At 43.9% G+C, this 17,559-nt stretch overlaps 1 protein-coding gene across 2 annotated transcripts in view; it reads right to left on the bottom strand.

The window, feature by feature from the left end:
- Positions 1-17,559, bottom strand: part of PGGHG (protein-glucosylgalactosylhydroxylysine glucosidase) — a 36,405-nt gene that overhangs the window by 12,199 nt on the left and 6,647 nt on the right. Inside the window, exons 1-5 of one of the 2 annotated variants that reach the window (XM_072985553.2) lie at positions 13,746-13,828; positions 10,432-10,703; positions 6,934-7,144; positions 4,338-4,773; positions 2,070-2,189 (exon numbers count right to left, since the gene is read on the bottom strand). In XM_072985553.2, coding sequence (XP_072841654.2) covers positions 2,070-2,189; positions 4,338-4,773; positions 6,934-7,144; positions 10,432-10,672 — 1,008 coding nt within the window. In that variant the 5' untranslated portion in view covers positions 10,673-10,703; positions 13,746-13,828. Of the gene's footprint in view, positions 1-2,069; positions 2,190-4,337; positions 4,774-6,933; positions 7,145-10,431; positions 10,704-13,745; positions 13,829-17,559 lie in introns of those variants that run through there. The other variant, XM_072985555.2, reaches the window with a different exon arrangement.

The following is a 17,559-nucleotide window of genomic DNA, read 5'->3' as shown; positions in this document are numbered from 1 at the left end:
TCCTTCTTAGGTCATAAGAAGCACAGTTAAGCTCTAACACCACAAGAAAATAGAACCTGCTTACATACTCCAAGTTCATGTAGGGAGCAGTTCATAAAATAGACTCTTCTCATTCTATTTTCTTTCATGGGAAATCCAAAGAGAGGCACGTAACATTTTTGTGCCCTTGGCAAGACTGCCTTTTTTGCTGTCCAGATCTTATTTTTCTATATGGAAGAAGGCTGGGGAGAAAGTGAGGCTAAGTTTTTATATACTGACTTGCTCCAGAACAGTCTCTACTTAGTTTGGCTGTGGCCATTGTTGGGAACCAATGACTCAGCAAGGGAATAAATAACTCTTCTCCTATTATGCCCCATGTGCCCTTTGGAATATGGACATCCTTATCAATATTATTAGTGGACAATTCACTCTAAATTAATTACTACATAAAAGCTCAACAATGCACATCAAATTTCAGAAACACTCATGCCCTGAATTCAATTATTTCACTTTGTGTAAATGTCCTCAGAATTCTAGAAGGAAACCTTCAGATCAACCAAAGTACCAATATAAAATCATGTCTGTTTGTGGCTTTCAGGAACTCAACTCTTCAGAATCATAAGATCATCCTAGAAACCACAGGATTTGGTAAAATAACAAAGGGGAAATATTTTAGTTCTTTATTTTTAAAAGCTTTTAGGGTACATTCATAATACTTTCAAACTTGCCTCCATAACATAGAGAAGTAGAAAGTTACTCCAGCTGAGTTCCAGATATAACAAGCATGCCATGTTAATGGTCCGATTTCTGGTTTAGGAAAAGGTAGTCAAGGAGTTCCAGACAAAGCAAGAAATATACATAAAATCGTCTCTATTTCTATCCTGGTCCTTCCTTCAAATGTTATTTTGTGGGAAAGGAACCCATTTTTTTTTCTTCTGGCCCCTTCCTTAATCACAAAGAGACCAAAATTTCATGGTTCACCCGACCTGTTCTCGAAGCAGCGCTTTAAATGGGGTGAGATGCTTCAATAATAGGACAAAGGGATTCCCCAGGTATTTATTTATTTATTTAAATTACTTACTGTATATGCCACCTTCCTCCCCATAGGAGACCTAAAGTGGCTCACAACAACTCCTGGAATTTGCAGATGGCTGCCTCCACATTTCCTTGATTCTGCAGTTGCTAAGAAGGACAAATCAAGGTCTCATCGGACTCTGAGTAGTAGAGGAGTTGGAAGTAGAACAGAACCTACGTACCTACATTAAATAATTAAGGGCAAACTAAACTTTAAGGTCGCGGGCTGGATAGCTCAGTTAGGCGAGGACCTGTCTGTGGAGGCCAGGGATTCAATTCCCCCTCACCCTTGGGCTTTATAGGAGAAGAGCCAATCTGTGTGGCTTTCAGTAGGCTGCATAGTCACAAGATGCTCCATGGAAGAGGGAACGGTAAAGAGTTACTGAGCATCTTATACCTAGAAAACTCTGAGAAGGATCACGGTAGGTCAGAATTGACTTGACAGCATGTAGCCACTACTTTATTGACCTTTAAAGAGCAAGTTGATGATAAAAAAAGGAACATACATATCATCACCTTACATGATTAAAAGATGGCAACATTAATAAGACAACAATACCACTGCACTTTAATTTGTAACACTTCCATAAGGTCATTCCATTTTGAAAAGTTGCCATTTTGTCCTTTGTCATTTACACCCATAGCAAGTAACAATGACAAGACATTTTTAAATGCACTATTTACAAGTTCTAGCCCAGCCTAACCAAGATAGTTCCTTTGTTTCCATTTGAATACTACAACTTCAATGTACAAAAGCAGTGTGATTTTAATCAGCTGCTGCTAATTTAATGTCAACACATTTAAATGCCCAGTTCAACATTTCTTTGTTGGGGAGTGGCTTGTTTGCTTATCTGCAAGATCTCTTTTTTAAAAATCACCCGACCAGTTTGTATCCTGGTGCCAACTCTGCCTGGACATCCTTCACAGACATAAGCAAATGTAATACAGAGGCGTCCTTCTGCAGGCTGAAGGTGGGAACCTGGATGGGTCTTCCGTCCTGCACGTGAGGCTCCTACCTTGTATCCCTGTTCCCGTGCATTGTACAAGGCTCCCTCTAGCGTCTGTATCCGATATTTCAGGATAGCACGTGCTGCTTCCGGGTAGAAAAGCAAGATGTTTGGGTACATCCAGGTATCCTGAGTGCAGTGACAAAAACAAATGATAACCCTGCAAATGAACTATATTGGACGAAAACGGCGGTGTTTCATGAGCTGTGCAACAACTACGGATATCTGCTCTGACCACTGGCTTCCAGCTCTTCATTGGACGAGACCCACTCCAGCCTTTCCCAGCCTCATGCCCTTCAGACATGTTCAGCTACAGATCCTATAATGCCTAGCCATCTAAACCAGAATGTCACCCCCTCCTCCCCAGGCTGTGGAAAAAGTCAGTATACCGTACCCTTACCCAGCACGCCAACACATACATATATAGTATATATAGTATTGAACTAGTGCCTGCAAGAGGGAGTGTGCTTCTGGGCCTCACGGAATAGATGACTAGGCATTCCTGAACTAAGATCAAAGATCAAGGAGCAGACAAGGATAACGATGGATGAAACAAACACCTACAAGGAAGGGAGTAATTATATTTGGGTACACGGGGCACCAGACGATGGATGACATTCTGTATTTACTCAGGCTTTTCACTGTTGCGTAGTTGTACTTTGCTTTGATCAGCACATGGTTTATGACAGCTACAGTGAATGATCTTATTGTTACAGATACATGAATACTGATGAGCAAATAGTCTGTATTCACATGGACGACAATGATTAAGTAAATCTATGTGACTAAGTTACTATTAAAAAAACCCTGAAAAATGACAATTGGGTAGGCATACGATTTGGAAGTCATTCCTTACGTCCTCCTGCTCTGTGCAGAACCATACTAATAAACTAGACACTTAGTTTTACTGCTTTGTAGGGTGGATGTGCCTCTCTCTCTCTCTCTCTCAAGTAATAATCATACTGAACCTGACAGAGGAAAATGAACACCAGAGCATTTTTGCAACAATGCTCTCTTGAAGATGAGGTTGCCTGTTGGGGAAGATCATGTTATATATCATATCATCAAATCCCTGAATACCCTTTGAGGCATCTGATGAAGCAACAGCAGTCGATCAAAGGTGAGGTTAAATTTCATTGGGTGGAAAATTCATACAGAGAGAGGAAGGCTTACTCAAGAAGAGGAGTCAGCTACACAGTTAACAAATCACAATATAAAGCGCTCTTTACAAAGAAAATGCACCAGCCAGGACCAGAGCCATGGCACACTGGGAAGGATCAGGATTTTGTATAGGGCAGGGGTACCATGTTCAGCCCATGGAACCTGTTGTTGAAAAGATCTAAGGATGTAGTAGGCATCCTTCAGTCTCAAGAGACTATGGTAACATGCTCTGAATAGAGGTCTTGGAACATCATCTAGGTTAAATGGATCATGGATGTAGCATTTTATTTTCTTTGATAATTCAAAGGCCAAACAAATCCATCACCATCATTGACTCTATTCAAAGTGTGACACAGGTTGTGTGCAACATCACAAATCAGAGCCAGAAGCTGATTGTACAGCGTTTAAACAATGAAGCACAGGAATGGACAATTCTGCAGAATTCTCACTACCGTCTATTCTTTGTTTGTCGTCAGTGGGGATATGCAAATATCATCTGATTTGATTTGAATCTGAATACTCATGGTGTGAATTGAGACCAACCCTTCCTGGCCTGGTTTGGAGGAGGCCTGAACCAGTTTATTCTGAGGTTCACACAGGTATTTGTATGCTCCTCACTCAAGGAGGTAAACGATGAAAGGAAAAACAAAAGGGCTGTGATCTAGGATTGGACAAGGTGGTATGCAGCATCATTAATTTTGGGAATCTTTTGGACCTTCACTGTGTGGTTAAAAGCTCAGCTTCCATCTTTCCATGAATCTACTGGGTGTCACCCAGCAACAGGCATGTACATGCGTGCCCCGCCCCTTCGCACCTGTGCGCGAGCACAAGGGGTGCCCCGCCTTCCCTGCACATGGACCCCAACCAGTCCGTGATGCCAAAAAGTTTGGGGACCAGTGCTCTAGCTGATCCAAAAACATGCTAATGTCCCTTGGTTGGAAACATGGTGCACATCCCTGGTCCTAAATATACAGCCCAGGAAGGAAAAACCTGCCCTAGTGACCAAAGAGGATTTCTTTGCTAGCATATCACAATGTGATATGCTAGCAAAGAAAATCCATCACTGCTCTGCACAGCGGTGGGGAACTGAAGTGGCAGCAGTGCTTTTCGGCTCACCTGATCCCAGAAGACATGGCCCCAGTAATCTTCTCCACATGTGCCATTAGAAAGACCCCCAGGGCTCATTCCAGAGAATGGGAATTCAGAAGCGCCCACGGGAGGAATGGCACTTAGCAGGTAATAGAGGCATCCATAGATGGCCTGGCTGAAGGAAAGAGGACCCTCAACTGCTACGCAGCATCCTTCCCAAAGGGCTGCCCATGACTGGGTGTGAGACAAATACAAGGAGCCAGAACCAATCAGCGACATCCCTTCACTAAAACACCTTTTCGCATCTTCTTCAGTCTCTGCGATGGCCGTGAGGAACTCCCAGCATTTCTCCTTCTCTTCCCCTGGGAGGGTCAGTGACTCTGGCCCCGGGGTCCAGATCATATGTATGCTAGGCTGAGGGCCACCTTCCACTTCAGGCACCAGCGTCTTCCCATAGAGGTAGCTAAATGGGGGTGGGTGGGTGAGAGAGAATTGGAAAAGCCTTCACATTTTTGTCAGCAAAGCAATCAACAGCAGAAGAAACTGAAATGTTGCTTTGAATATATTCTCCTCCTTGCCATGGGTTTCCTGCAATCATCCACAAAAACATTGGGGGTTCAGACCAGATGGTATCCTTGACATATAAACACACAATTGTGTCTTTCATATATATATATATGTATTTCATTACTTGGGGCCACTGCCCCAAGTAACGAAAGACACAATTACCTTGTGATTGTAACATGTGATTATCCCCAGCTGTGTATATCGCATTTAGCATACCTTGCTTTGTGATCGTTCATTGGAACGTAAATGTGGACTCAATTTGCAATTCTTATTCTTGAGAGAGATATATCTAAGGAAATCTCTTTGTGAGAAGGAAAATGTGTTAGCTGCAAGGAATATATGTTCCTCTTGACATCTAGTTCGAAGGTTTCAAAATGGCCCCCCAGATGGCACTGGACTTCACTTCCCATATCCCCTGATCTTTGGCCAGTCCAGCAGAGAAAATATTGGCGCCAACAATGTTTAGAGACTTAGGTTTCTGAATCACAGGTCTTGTTTGTGCCTTATCTACCCCACCCTCTGATGCTCTCTGTGACTCTTCACTACCTTCCTGCTCTTATTCTCCTTCATATCTCTGCCCATACCCTGCTGCCAAAAGTTTCCTTCCTTTATTGTTAATTATGCTCAGAATCCTAATTATGCCCAAAATTCATATTTTGTACAATTATTGTAGTTTCCATTTCCATCCAATAATGCTCAACTGTGTGGATTACAGCAGTAAGCAATGCATTCCCATCCTTTTTCAGAGCAAAATTTGGGTTTTGTTTGGGAAATTAAAAAAAGAAACTGGATTTAGAAGCATCAGTTAACAAATAACGCTATTGCTCTCGGCATACAATTACATGCCATAAAGGTATCAAACCCTAGACTTATAATCTAATCAAAGAAATGCAAACAGAAAGTTTAAATCACCTTAAGGGGTAACTTGAATAATATCATCATTACAAGGAGGTGCATAACTCCTACATCCCCAGCCACCTCCCTGTAAATAGAGTGGACGAGTAGTCCAGATAGGCAGGGTATAAATCAAATAAATAATAAATAAATAATTTGAAATCCTGAGATCTTTTCCAGCTTTGGGGAAGCCTTCAGCTAGTTTCCTCTTTCCTTCCAGTGCTTCCTCTCTCTCCTTCTGAGCCATTTACCTTTCCTCTGGACTCATCTGCTGATGGTGACTTCACAGATATGATTAACCACTCACGTTATCTACCTTCCCTTCCCTTCCCCACCCCAGTTCTCAAGTTTTCCATGATGCATTCAAATTGCCAGGGGTCTCAACAGAGAATGTGGGAACTGCAGTCCAACCAAAGGCCACAGCTCAAAGCATGTAGAAACGTTGGCCTTTCAGGTGCTTTAGACTACAATTCCCATCAGCCCCATCCAGTATGGTCTATAGCTGAGGAATGTAGGAGTTGTAATCCAAATCCTCTGGTGGGCCAAAGGTGGGCCACTTCTGCCAGTAGTTTCCCACCCTGTTTTAACATAACCCCTAAGATCTGCTCCTGGTCTAAAACTAATCCCGGGTGAGTTTAATTGGAATTTTGGACAGTCATTCTTTACAGCTCTTACGTTCCTCCTGTGCTGCCTTCTGAACTAGAAAATGGAGGCCATAACCCCTTGGGGTAGGGGTAGCCTTTTTGACTTAAACTGTTCTGTAAAGCACTACGAATCTTTATGGCAACATAAAATGGCAAATAATTGATTGTACCTGAAATAAGAACTGAGAAAATGGTGATCATTTCTTTACCGTAGAGGTTCATGGAAATGTTTCTCTCTGATGCAAGATGATCAATGCAAGCACTAAGCTAAAAGCTATTTGTACATAAAGCCCAGCGATGGACCATTCCAAAGCCTCCTCTAACTTCCTCCCTGGTCCTGATCTATGGCATCAATCGGGCCATCACTTTCTGGGATGAGGTTACAAATTCTGTGTGTGCTCAACTGGAGATGACCTTGGAAATCACAAGAAAAACACCCAGTCCATCCTGTCACTATTTTTAAAATGCTTTGGAAGGAAAGACCCTTTGAACACAATACTCCCCGAGATGATACTCACTCAGCTCCTTGGAAATGAGGCCCTCTATACAAGTCCAGGTCTGGACTCTCTGGTATGAAAGGGCTCTGGAGGTTCACTGTGATGGGCTGAGCGTTGAGGTCTGATCTCTGTATAGTTATGCTGAAGGCCAGAAGGTGAACCAGGGAATGGTGCGCATAGATTCTGTGAGTGGCTGTAGAACCCGAGGACTGGATTGTGTGAATATAAGTCCCTGCAGAGAAGAGGAAGGGATTGTTTTTAATTCATGTTTTTGGATCTCTTTCTCTAGCAGATCAGTCAACAACACATAAAAATTATTGTCTATATGTACTGCCAAATTGCTTCTGACTTACACTGACCCTATGAATTGCAAACTCAAAGTTGTGACTTTCTTTACACCATGTTAGTTCTTCCTCTTTTCCTATTCCTTCCATTTTTTTAAAGCACTTTTATTTTTTTCAGTTACATTAAAAAAATTAATTGGGGTGGAGGTTGGACTGGAGAAAAAAATTAAACAGAGGTTTCCTGCAGTCTTTGGAAGCCAGGCAGAGGTTCCTCTCCAAGTAAATTTTTAAAGTGACAGCTGCCATGTCTCCTCTGAAAACTGAGCAAGGATGCCCAGGGGACACACACACACACACACACACACACACACACACACACACACACACACACACACACACACACACACACACACACACACGTACTCACGCATGCAGGAGTGAGGCAGCCAGCACTGGCAAGAGGGAAGGCAAGAGAAACTGATGAGACATTTTACAAAATCCCACAGCTTCTAGGTTTGTAAAGGAGGGAGCACTTTCCCTCTTGTGCTGGCTGCTATTTTTAAAATGTCTTTTAAACTGACATATCACTATTTCAGTATAACAGATTTAAAAAATAAAACAGATTGGACTGCAGCCCAACACAAGTGCACAGGCAGAAACACACAGAGAACTGGCAGCAGGGGCTGGGGAGAGGGAAGGCACACCCGTGAGCGGTGGGAATGGCAAATCCTATCGTTACAATTTATACTGACAGAAGCATTCCCATATTCCAAAACGATGTGTAGTCACCTTTTAAAAAACTGATTCAAATATACCTAACCTGATTCAAATACAGATTTTTTCTTCTTCTTCTTCTTCATCTGATTGTACTCTGCATCATCTTCCCAGGTTGGCTCAAATCCTGGTGCATATAATATAATATGAATATAATATGTTCCTCCCCCCCCCAAACTTCTGTTGAATGAGGTACAATTTTGTACAAATTATATTCATGTCATTTTCTAGCTCTCATTTTCAAGTGACGTTTTGTATAGGTGTTTCGTGTTAATGATTTTCTGTGCTTGTAATTTCATTTTCTCCAGCAAGAATTAAAGACTATGATGATGAGTATCTTTTAAATATCAGCACAATATGAATGGTGTTCCTAATACTGCTGTTTTTATAGCTCTGATGGTATTATTTCTGAGATCTGCAACTGCTTACAATGTTTGAAATGTCTTGATATTGTTCCCAAAGCCCGATGACCCAATGAAGTATATTTCATCCACAAGTGAGATGTTTCAATTGTCAGATCTCTGTATTTTATTAGTTTTTCCATTTCTTTATTGTCAACTCTGGCATTCCCTGGAATTGCAATGTCTATTGTTGTTGTTGTTGTTGTTGTTGGTAGTAGTAGTAGTAGTAGTAGTAGTATTTTAAAAACACAAGAAGAGCCCTGCTGGATCAGGCCAAGGGCCCATCTAGTCCAGCTTCCTGTATCTCACAGTGTCCGCACCAGATGCTTCTGGGAGCACACAAGACAAATAGATACCTGTCTCCTGATACCCTCCCCTATATCTTGCATTTGGAGGTACCTTCCTTCTAAGCCTGGAGATTATACATCCCCATTATGGCTTGTAACTTGCAATGGACTTTTCCTCCAGGAATCTGCCCAGTCCCCTTTTCAAGGCATCTAGGCCAGATCCCATCACCACATCCTGTGGCAAGGAGTTCCACAGACTAACAGCATACTGGGTAAAGAAATATTTTCTTTTGTCTGTTCTCACTCTCCTAACACTCCCAACTGGAGTGGATGTCCTCTGGTTCTGGTACTGCATGAGAAGGAAAAGAGTTTCCCTCTATCCACCTTATCCATCCCCTGCATATTTTTATATGGCTCAGTCAGGTCCCCCCTCAGGCACCTTTTCTCTGGACTAAAGAGCCCCAAATGCTGTAGCCTTTCCTCATCAGGGAGGTGCCCCAGCCCAGTCATCATTTTAGTCGCTCTCTTCTGCAACTTTTTCAGTTCCACTATGTCTTTTTTTGAGGTGTGGTGACCAGAACTATACACAATACTCCAGGTGCAGCCTTACCACCACCTTCAAACACCTTCTGAAAATCCAGATAGACAATATCCACTAGTTTGCCCACATGCACATGCACATGCCTGTTGACCTTTTCAAATAATTCTAAAAGGTTTGTGAGGCAAGACTCACCCTTACAGAAGCCACGTTTTTTCTTCTATGTCTTTTAAGATTTGGTCTTGGATGAGGTTTTTCACCATCTTCCTTGGAAGAGATGTTAGGCTAAACAGCCTGTAGTTCCTGGGTCCCCCCTCCTTCCCTTTTTAAAGATTGGCGTGACATGTGCTATCCTCCAGTCCTTGTGCATCATCTTTAGAAGAGGCTTCCTTCTGGGACAACAGCCCTGGAGGCCAATTTGATGCAATGTGCAACATATGGTCTGAGCACTGACAGCTGACCCCCCCCTTCAACCTCTGCAGCAATGCTGGCAGCACTCATACGTCTATTTCCCAAAGCCAACCTCTGGATATGATGCTGAGCACAGGCACTCAGCTTCTTTGGTCGACCATGGTGAGGCCTGTTCTGAGTGGAACCTGTTCTGAGGGTCCTGTTAAACCACTGTATGGTCTTGGCCACTGTGCTGCAGCTCAGTTTCAGGGTTTTGGCAATCTTCTTATAGTCTCTAGGCCATCTTTACGTAGAGCAACAATTCATTTTTTCGGATCCTCAGATAGTTTATTACCATGAGGTGCCATGTGGAACTTCCAGTGACCAGTCTGAGAGAGTGAGAGCAATAACACTTGTTCCCTTCGCACCTGAGACTTCTGACACTAACGGGTCTCATGACACCAGGGAGGGAAAATGGCTACTTGGGCCCAATTTGCATATTGTCACTTAGGGGTATACTCACTTTTGTTGCCAGTGGTTTAGACATTAATAGCTATGTGTTGTGCTATTTTGAAGGGACAGCACATTTACACTGTCATACAAGCTGTATACGCACTGTTTTACATTGTAGCCAAGTGCTATTTTTTCAGTGTTGTCACATGAAAAGCTAAAGTATTTATGACATGACATGTGAGAGGGTGTACTCACTTCTGTGATATACTGTATGTGTGCAGAGCAGACAAATACGATACTGACCAAGAAATCAGTAAAGCAGCCCTGTCATTGTGGCACTGCTGCGTTGGCCACAAATAGCACAAGAACACGATGATGCGGCTGCCTCATACCTGTCCTGGTATCCAAAGAAAAAGTCTCACTCAGGTTGTCCTCGGTCACCATATTCATTCTGACATTAACAGGACTGGGGATATCAGCTCGATGAGTGTCCCCAACTGTTCCATTATAGATCCCATTTACATGGAGGATGTTCCTGTAGATCCGGGTGCCCAGATAGGCATTGGTCACAGTTGCAAGGAGTCGGGGATCAGAGGGCAATGTGGCAGAGGTGAACACCATAGGATCTTCCATGATCAAGAAGAGGGGAATGGTTGAGGTTTTGCTGAAAGCAAAATAGCATACACAATGAATACTCTGTTGCAAGAAAAGTACGGTTATTTGTGAGGTCACAATATCTGGCTGCCCTGTGCAAATTAGACAACAGATAGGGAGCTGGATGTTCCATACGTGCTGCCTAATTCACACACTGCAGCCAGATATTGCCCCTGGAAGAAGGGGATGGTAAACTACTTCTCTATATTTTCTATCTAGAGAACACTGGAAAGGGCCACCAAAAGTCAGAATCGACTTAACTGCCCGTGTGCACACACACAGCTGGAAGCAAAATACATGAGTATAAAAAAAGCTGAAAATAAGCTATAGATGATCTGGAATTCATATCATTAATCCATCGGAGAATGTTGCCCAATTATTCCTGTTGTAAACAGGAATGACTAAACAAATCAGGAATTGTGTCCATAGTCTGTTTACTGTGACACCGAATTTCTATAGTCTGGCTTGTTTCTCCCCCAACAAGGGGGGAATGTTTGTTCCTGGTTTATTCTTCCATCTTGTTAAAGGACAAGCTAGAGTGCTGCTTTCAGAAGGTATGATAAGCAAACTTTATCTGTGATAAGTGAAAATCGTAAAGTATTCTCCTTATTATGGAGCCTCCTGGCACAGCGGTTAAACGACAGTACTGCAGTAAAAACTCTGCTCATGACCCGGGTACAGTCCTGACGGGCTCAGGTATCCAGCTCAAGGTTGACTCAGCCTTCCATCCTTCTGAGGTCCGTAAGGTGAATACTGAAGTCCCCGGGGGGTGGGAACAATGTCTAGCCTGCATAATTACATTGTAAACCACCCAGAGAGTGCTTTAAGCACTATAGAGCAGTATATAAGCAGCACATTTTGCATTATTACTGCATGTGAAAAAGAAACGGTGCCTTAGGGTGGCCAGACAAAAGAGGCAGGACTTCTCCAGTCATCTCTGGGATAACAGCTTGAAGAACTACGACTTTTTGCATCCTTTGGTTGTACCAATGCAAATTCTGTCTTCTGTGCAACTTTTTGAGAAACCAGAGACCCTGCCCTCTTTAATATCTGTTCCCTTGCCAAAGGTGGGCATGTGTTTGGAGAAAAATGTTGCTACTCTGAGCAGAGATTTCTAGAAGGATGGGTCTTAACACCACCAATTAAAAGGCACTGTGCCACTACGCTGGCTTTTCTTCCTTAGCAGGTTTTAGAAAGAAGAAACAGAAAGAGAAGAAGGGGTAAAAATATTGATAAGGGTCATTCACAGAAGATGTTGTCTGGATCTCTTGTAAATCTCTTTGCTTCAGGCAGGGCAACTGCACAGTGAAAGCTTTGGCAGGAAGCGCCTCGAATCTCAAGTTATATGCAATCCATAACATACAGTATTACAGTAGTACTTCTGCTGGTCTTGCTTACTGATTAGGAAGAATGAAGACAACACAGCACCACAGCCCTGCCAATGGGTAGAGTGAAGTGGATGCCTTGTGTAGCAGGATTGCAATGGGAAACCAGCAAATTACTTGTAGATTTTGTATTTTTAATGACAGGGATGTGGAGAGGCACTTGTGGGATTTTGTGCCTCGTGTGCCAAACAAACATTGTTGAATGCTGATATAACCATTCCCAGAATCCCCTGTTAACATGATACTACAACACCTAGAATCCCCCAGCAGCATGACCTTGAGTATGATGCATTGAATACTGTTAACTTGGATACTGCTCCACCTCAGGCAGCAAAATGTCTAGCATTAGCTATGCAGAATAGAAACGGCAGGTGCTGGTAACTAATGAAGAGTGTGTGGAAGAGTTAACTTTTGGATCACAGCTCTGAAAATCCCAAATCAACAGGATCACTGTTGGGGAACGTGGTGTTTGTAGATCAGTTTGTAGTTTTCCAACCTCTGGGTGTGGGACCCCTGATGATGCGTATTTCCATGGCTTTAACAAAGACCGAAAGAATTGGGCATGTTTAGCCTTGAGAAAAAAAAAAAGACTGAGGGGAGATATGATAGCACTTTTCAAATATTTGAAAGCCTGTCATACAGAGGATGGACAAGATCTGTTCTCGATCATCCCAGAGGGCAGGACAAGCAACCATGGGCTCAAGTTAAAGGAAGCCAGATTTTGGTTGAATATCAGGAAAAACTTCCTAACAGTTAGAGCAGTACAGCAATGGAACCAATTGCCTTGCACTCCAACACGGGGAGGCGTTCCAGAGAAACTTAGACAACCACCCGGCAGATATCCTTTGATATGAATTCCTGCACCGAGCAGGAGGTTGGACTCGATGGCCTTGGATAGAGGGCCCCTTCCAGCTTCATGATTCTATGAACAAGACCAAATGGGAACAGGAATGAAGTGTTGCAGGTCTTAAACTTTGACGTTGCACAGCCTATGGCTAACTGTCGGTAAGGTGAATGAATGGGCCATCCTAATCTGAGTTGGGATGAGGCTGCTTCCTAGGCAAGGGCAGAGGGGAGCCAGGATTCCTCGCCTCCGGCCACCGGGACTTCCTGACATCGTCTCCGCCTCCCACGGGTCTTCCCTGATCCTCGGGACCCGAGCGGCCTCTTTCACAGGCCGTGAATTATTACAGCCAAGAAGCCTGTTCTGTTGTTGTGAGCAATCCCTGTTACTACGCAAGGAATTTCGGAGTGACTTCACACCGCCGAGCGAGCGCTGGGATTTCCAAAAGTCCTGCCCCTGACCGAGAGGGAAAAGGCCAGCGCCGCTTTCTTGATGCGAGTCCGCGCCGCTGCCTGGACGTTTTGGGGGGCCTCCAGGGGCGCCTCGGAAGAGTGGCGCGATGAGAACTTGCCCCCCCCCTGCTGTGGCTATCAGATCCCCAGGAGGAAGGAGCCTGCAGGGGGGCGGCCACCCCGCCGAGCTACTGCTCTCCCTCCCCCCTTCCCTCCCCCACCCCCAGTCCTGCCACGCTACCAATTTCGGAAACTCCTCCCGCCTCTTCCACACTCTCGCGCCGTCCCGGGGCGGTTTTCGCGGGCTCGTCTCCGCCCCGGGGAATCGGGCGCAGACAACCGGCCCCAGCGGGGCCCGTCCACATTAATACCTGCGCCGGGCGCGAAGGGAAGAAAGGGGCGCGCCCCCCACCAGGTCTGGAGCTGCGACTCCTGCCTTGCCTGTTACTCCAGTTGCCGGGGGGTGGAATCGCCGGCCGGGGTGCGATCCCAGACGTTTCCTGAGGCGAAGGACGGCCGGAAAAGAAACTTTTCGTTAAAACAACCTAAAACTCAGGAGGCAATTAATTGCTCGGGTCCCAGGACTGAGCTTCCTGTGGGCGTTTCGGTGGCTGCGCGCTGGGCTTTCCTTGCCTGCCCTTCGCTCTTTTTAACTCCGGCTTCTCCAAAAGCAACAAACCCAGCAGGGTTCGGTTCAGTCTCGGACCCCTGGATCTCCTGAAGCGCCTCTTAACTGCCAAGCAGATGCTCCTTCAGGATTTCCAGAGAAACAACCCGCAAGTGCTGGATTCGTCCTCTGCCTCAGTATTCCCATTGCCAAAGTGCTGCGTTTTTTCGAGTAAAGCCCCCCCCCTTTTGGTTCATAAAAAAGGGGGGGCATTAAAGTGCCTCCTACTTATGGCAACCCAATTAATGAAAGGTCTTCCAAATGTCCTGTCCTCAAAAGTCCTGCTCAGCTCTGGTAAACTCCAGCCTATGACTTCCTTTATGGAAACAATCCATCTCATATCTGGTCTTCTGCTTTTCTTGCTGCCTTCAAATTTTCCTATCATTATTATTTTTTCCAGATATCTTCTTTTTGTCTTGCACCCTTGTCTGACACCTTTACCTATAGGAAAATATTCTATCTTTCCTAACAGTAGCTTCTCTTTGACAACACAAGCTATGCATCAGAACAATGAAGTGCTGAGGCACATACTTTTTTTACAGAAAAATTAATAGTTTTTTTTATAATCCACACAGTCAAAGGCTTTGCTGTAGTCTATAAAACATAGACTGATGTTCTGAAATTCTTAGATGTGCTTCAGTAGCCAGTGCCTCTTCCTTTTTGGAATCCAGCTTGAACACCAGTCATTTCTTACTCCTTAAAAGGTAAATGGCTCTCTTGCTACACCTTGAGCATCTCTTTCCTTGCATGGGAAATTAAAGCAATGGTCCTACAGTTACTGCACTCTTCGACATCTCCTCGCTTTCCTGTCTGTGGACCATTTCCCTCATATTTGTTGGCATATTCTTTTCAGAATCTTGACAGATTCAGTCTCTGTGGCTTGAAATAGTTCCCAGTCCTTTCTGAGTAGCTTTCACTTCACCTTCTAGAACCTGTCTATATGTTGGCTTGGGCATATTGTGAGAATGGCTGATGGTCAGATTCTGAAAGATCTCCTCTATGGAGAATTAATGCAAGGAAAGCGCCCCAGAGGGAGACCACAGCTGCGATACAAGGATATCTGCAAGCGTGATCTTGAGGCCTTAGGAATGGACCTCAACAGATGGGAAACCTTGACATCTGAGCATTCAGCCTGGAGGCAGGCGGTGCATCATGGCCTCTCCCAATTTGAAGAGGCACTTGTTCAGCAGGCCGAGGCAAAGAGGCAGTCCCAAAACCAGCAAAACCAGGAAGCTGGACAGGAGACAGATTGTATTTGTCTTTGGTGTGGAAGGGATTGTCACTCTCAAATTGGCCTTCTCAGCCACACTAGATGCTGTTCCAAGACCTCTATTCAGAGCACGTTACCATAGTCTTGAGACTGAAGGATATCTACCTAACCACCAACATTAAAAAGGGGACACAAGGTCCAGATGTTATCGTTCATCAATGTCTCCTCCAACATGTTACTGGAGAAAGACCACCAGCAATTGTGTGCTGCTGCCACCATGTAGCCCCCCAAGTCCTGATTGCCCATAGAACAAGGACATTTGCATATAAGCACAAATTGCAGCCAGCGTTGGGAGGAGACTGATTTGGGGACAGGTTGGCTGTCAGTGTGGGTGCAGGAGACCAGGCTGTGGGAATTTACCACAGAACAATTTGTTATAGAATGGAAGGCTACAGAAGTTGACTGCAAGTATCTGCTCATTGGAATTAGAAGCTTCTGAGAGTTTTTTTCCTGTGCTAGTTGCATTACTCCAAGCTGCTCACAGGTGAATTGTTAATCTGGTAGTTCCCAAGAGATATTGAAAAATGAATGTAGCAGAACTGATCTGAGGAACTGTATAGAAAGTAAATGTATGCAGGAATACATACAGGGACTCCACCATTACTGGCTGAGCTCATATGGCAATGTTGTTTGTTGTTCAGTCGTTTAATCATGTCCGACTGTTCGTGACCCCATGGACCAGAGTGCGCCAGGCCCTCCTGTCTTCCACTGCCTCCCGGAGTTTGATCAAATTCATGTTGGTCGCTTCCGTGACCCTGTCCAACCATCTCATATGGTAATGTAGGGACATGCAGTTCTGATCTGAGGTACTGAGAGTAGTTAGCAAGTAGTTAACATGTATATGGGAGTCTAGACAGGAAAGACAATGTGTGACTAGACCAATCAAGACTGTGCAAACTGAGCAATAATTACAAGCCTGTATTGTTGATACTTGGCAAATGTGTTTATGAAGAAGATCTTGTGAGAAGCCTTTCGTTTTCTATGTAATTGGAAATACACATGTACTGTAATGGCCACTCATGTAAAAAGTGTTTTCCCTGTTTTTGTAACTTATGTTCTGTTGAAATTGTTTTAAAACTGTTTCCTTCACACCAGTCAGGGCGCTTTTCCAGAGTACAATATTTATAGAAGGAATGTGGTTTCTGGGGATGTTTTGTGCCAACTTATCTCCTTCCCTTGCCACTTACTCTTCGACTCCTGATACTGAGCTGTTGGTGCTCATCTCACCTAAAGCCAGCAGTTTCCCTTGAGGGCGCCCAGGGTCTATCACAGCCCACCATGCAGCCCTCCTCAGAAGTGGTTTATGTCAGGATGGAGCCCAATGATGAAGAGGAGAAAGGTGGACTCACTGACCTATATCCAAAAAGCTTGTTTCCTTTTCTCTCAGTCTGTACCCATACAGTCTTTGGCCCAACACAGCAGACCTAGAGAACTGAATGTGCGTAAGTATTGTATGCCAAGTTCCTGTTGATTTAATTGGGTTTACCGTAGTTAGGGTGAACAACTAGATTTAGGGTAGTTTATTTATATACTGTACTACATTTCCTACGATTTTAGAGTGGCTCATAAAAAATATTGCAGGAGCCACAATTATAACATATTAACAAGGAAATCTTGATAACAGTTAATTTCAGAATGCTTGTGCTGTGAGAGCAGACCCCAAAGCAGTCTTCAGCTTTGGTTCCAGAAACAAACGAAATGCACACAGCAATCATGGGTGTAGGCAAAGCATCGTCTTGTGTAATGAAGCAAGATGCAACAATCATGTATCTAGTTTGTATTCTTGGGCAACTAATTTGTTTTGATCAAGTCTAGCATTCTGATTGTGCCAGTGGCCAACCAAAAGCTCTCAGTGAGCTTGAGAGTCAGGGTGGCATGAAGAGCACAACATTTCTTCTTAAACAGTCATTTTGTGAGTTGTTGTATTTCTCTTCTGGGTCATGGCGGCAGTCTTCCAAATCTTTGGATACTCAATAATCTTGTTTATTTGTGCTCATTATTATTTGATTATATTCTTCATAAGTAGCTCCAGTTGTCTGGCTTTATGAATCTATATGTCCTGTAACTGCAGTTTAGCAGATCACTTTGATTCAAGCTCTATAAGCACCACAGCAGTGCCATCAATTTCCTCCATTTAAGTCTTGGTTATTCTACCAGACAGAGGACAGGGCATTCTAGAACAGATCAGCACGTATACAAAGATTCTGCATCTTGAAAAATTATGCATTGTATATGAAAAGTGATATTT

This window comes from Pogona vitticeps, chromosome 1, assembly GCF_051106095.1.
Source record: "Pogona vitticeps strain Pit_001003342236 chromosome 1, PviZW2.1, whole genome shotgun sequence".
Lineage (NCBI taxonomy): Eukaryota > Metazoa > Chordata > Lepidosauria > Squamata > Agamidae > Pogona > Pogona vitticeps.
This window is presented reverse-complemented; position numbering and strand designations above follow the sequence as displayed.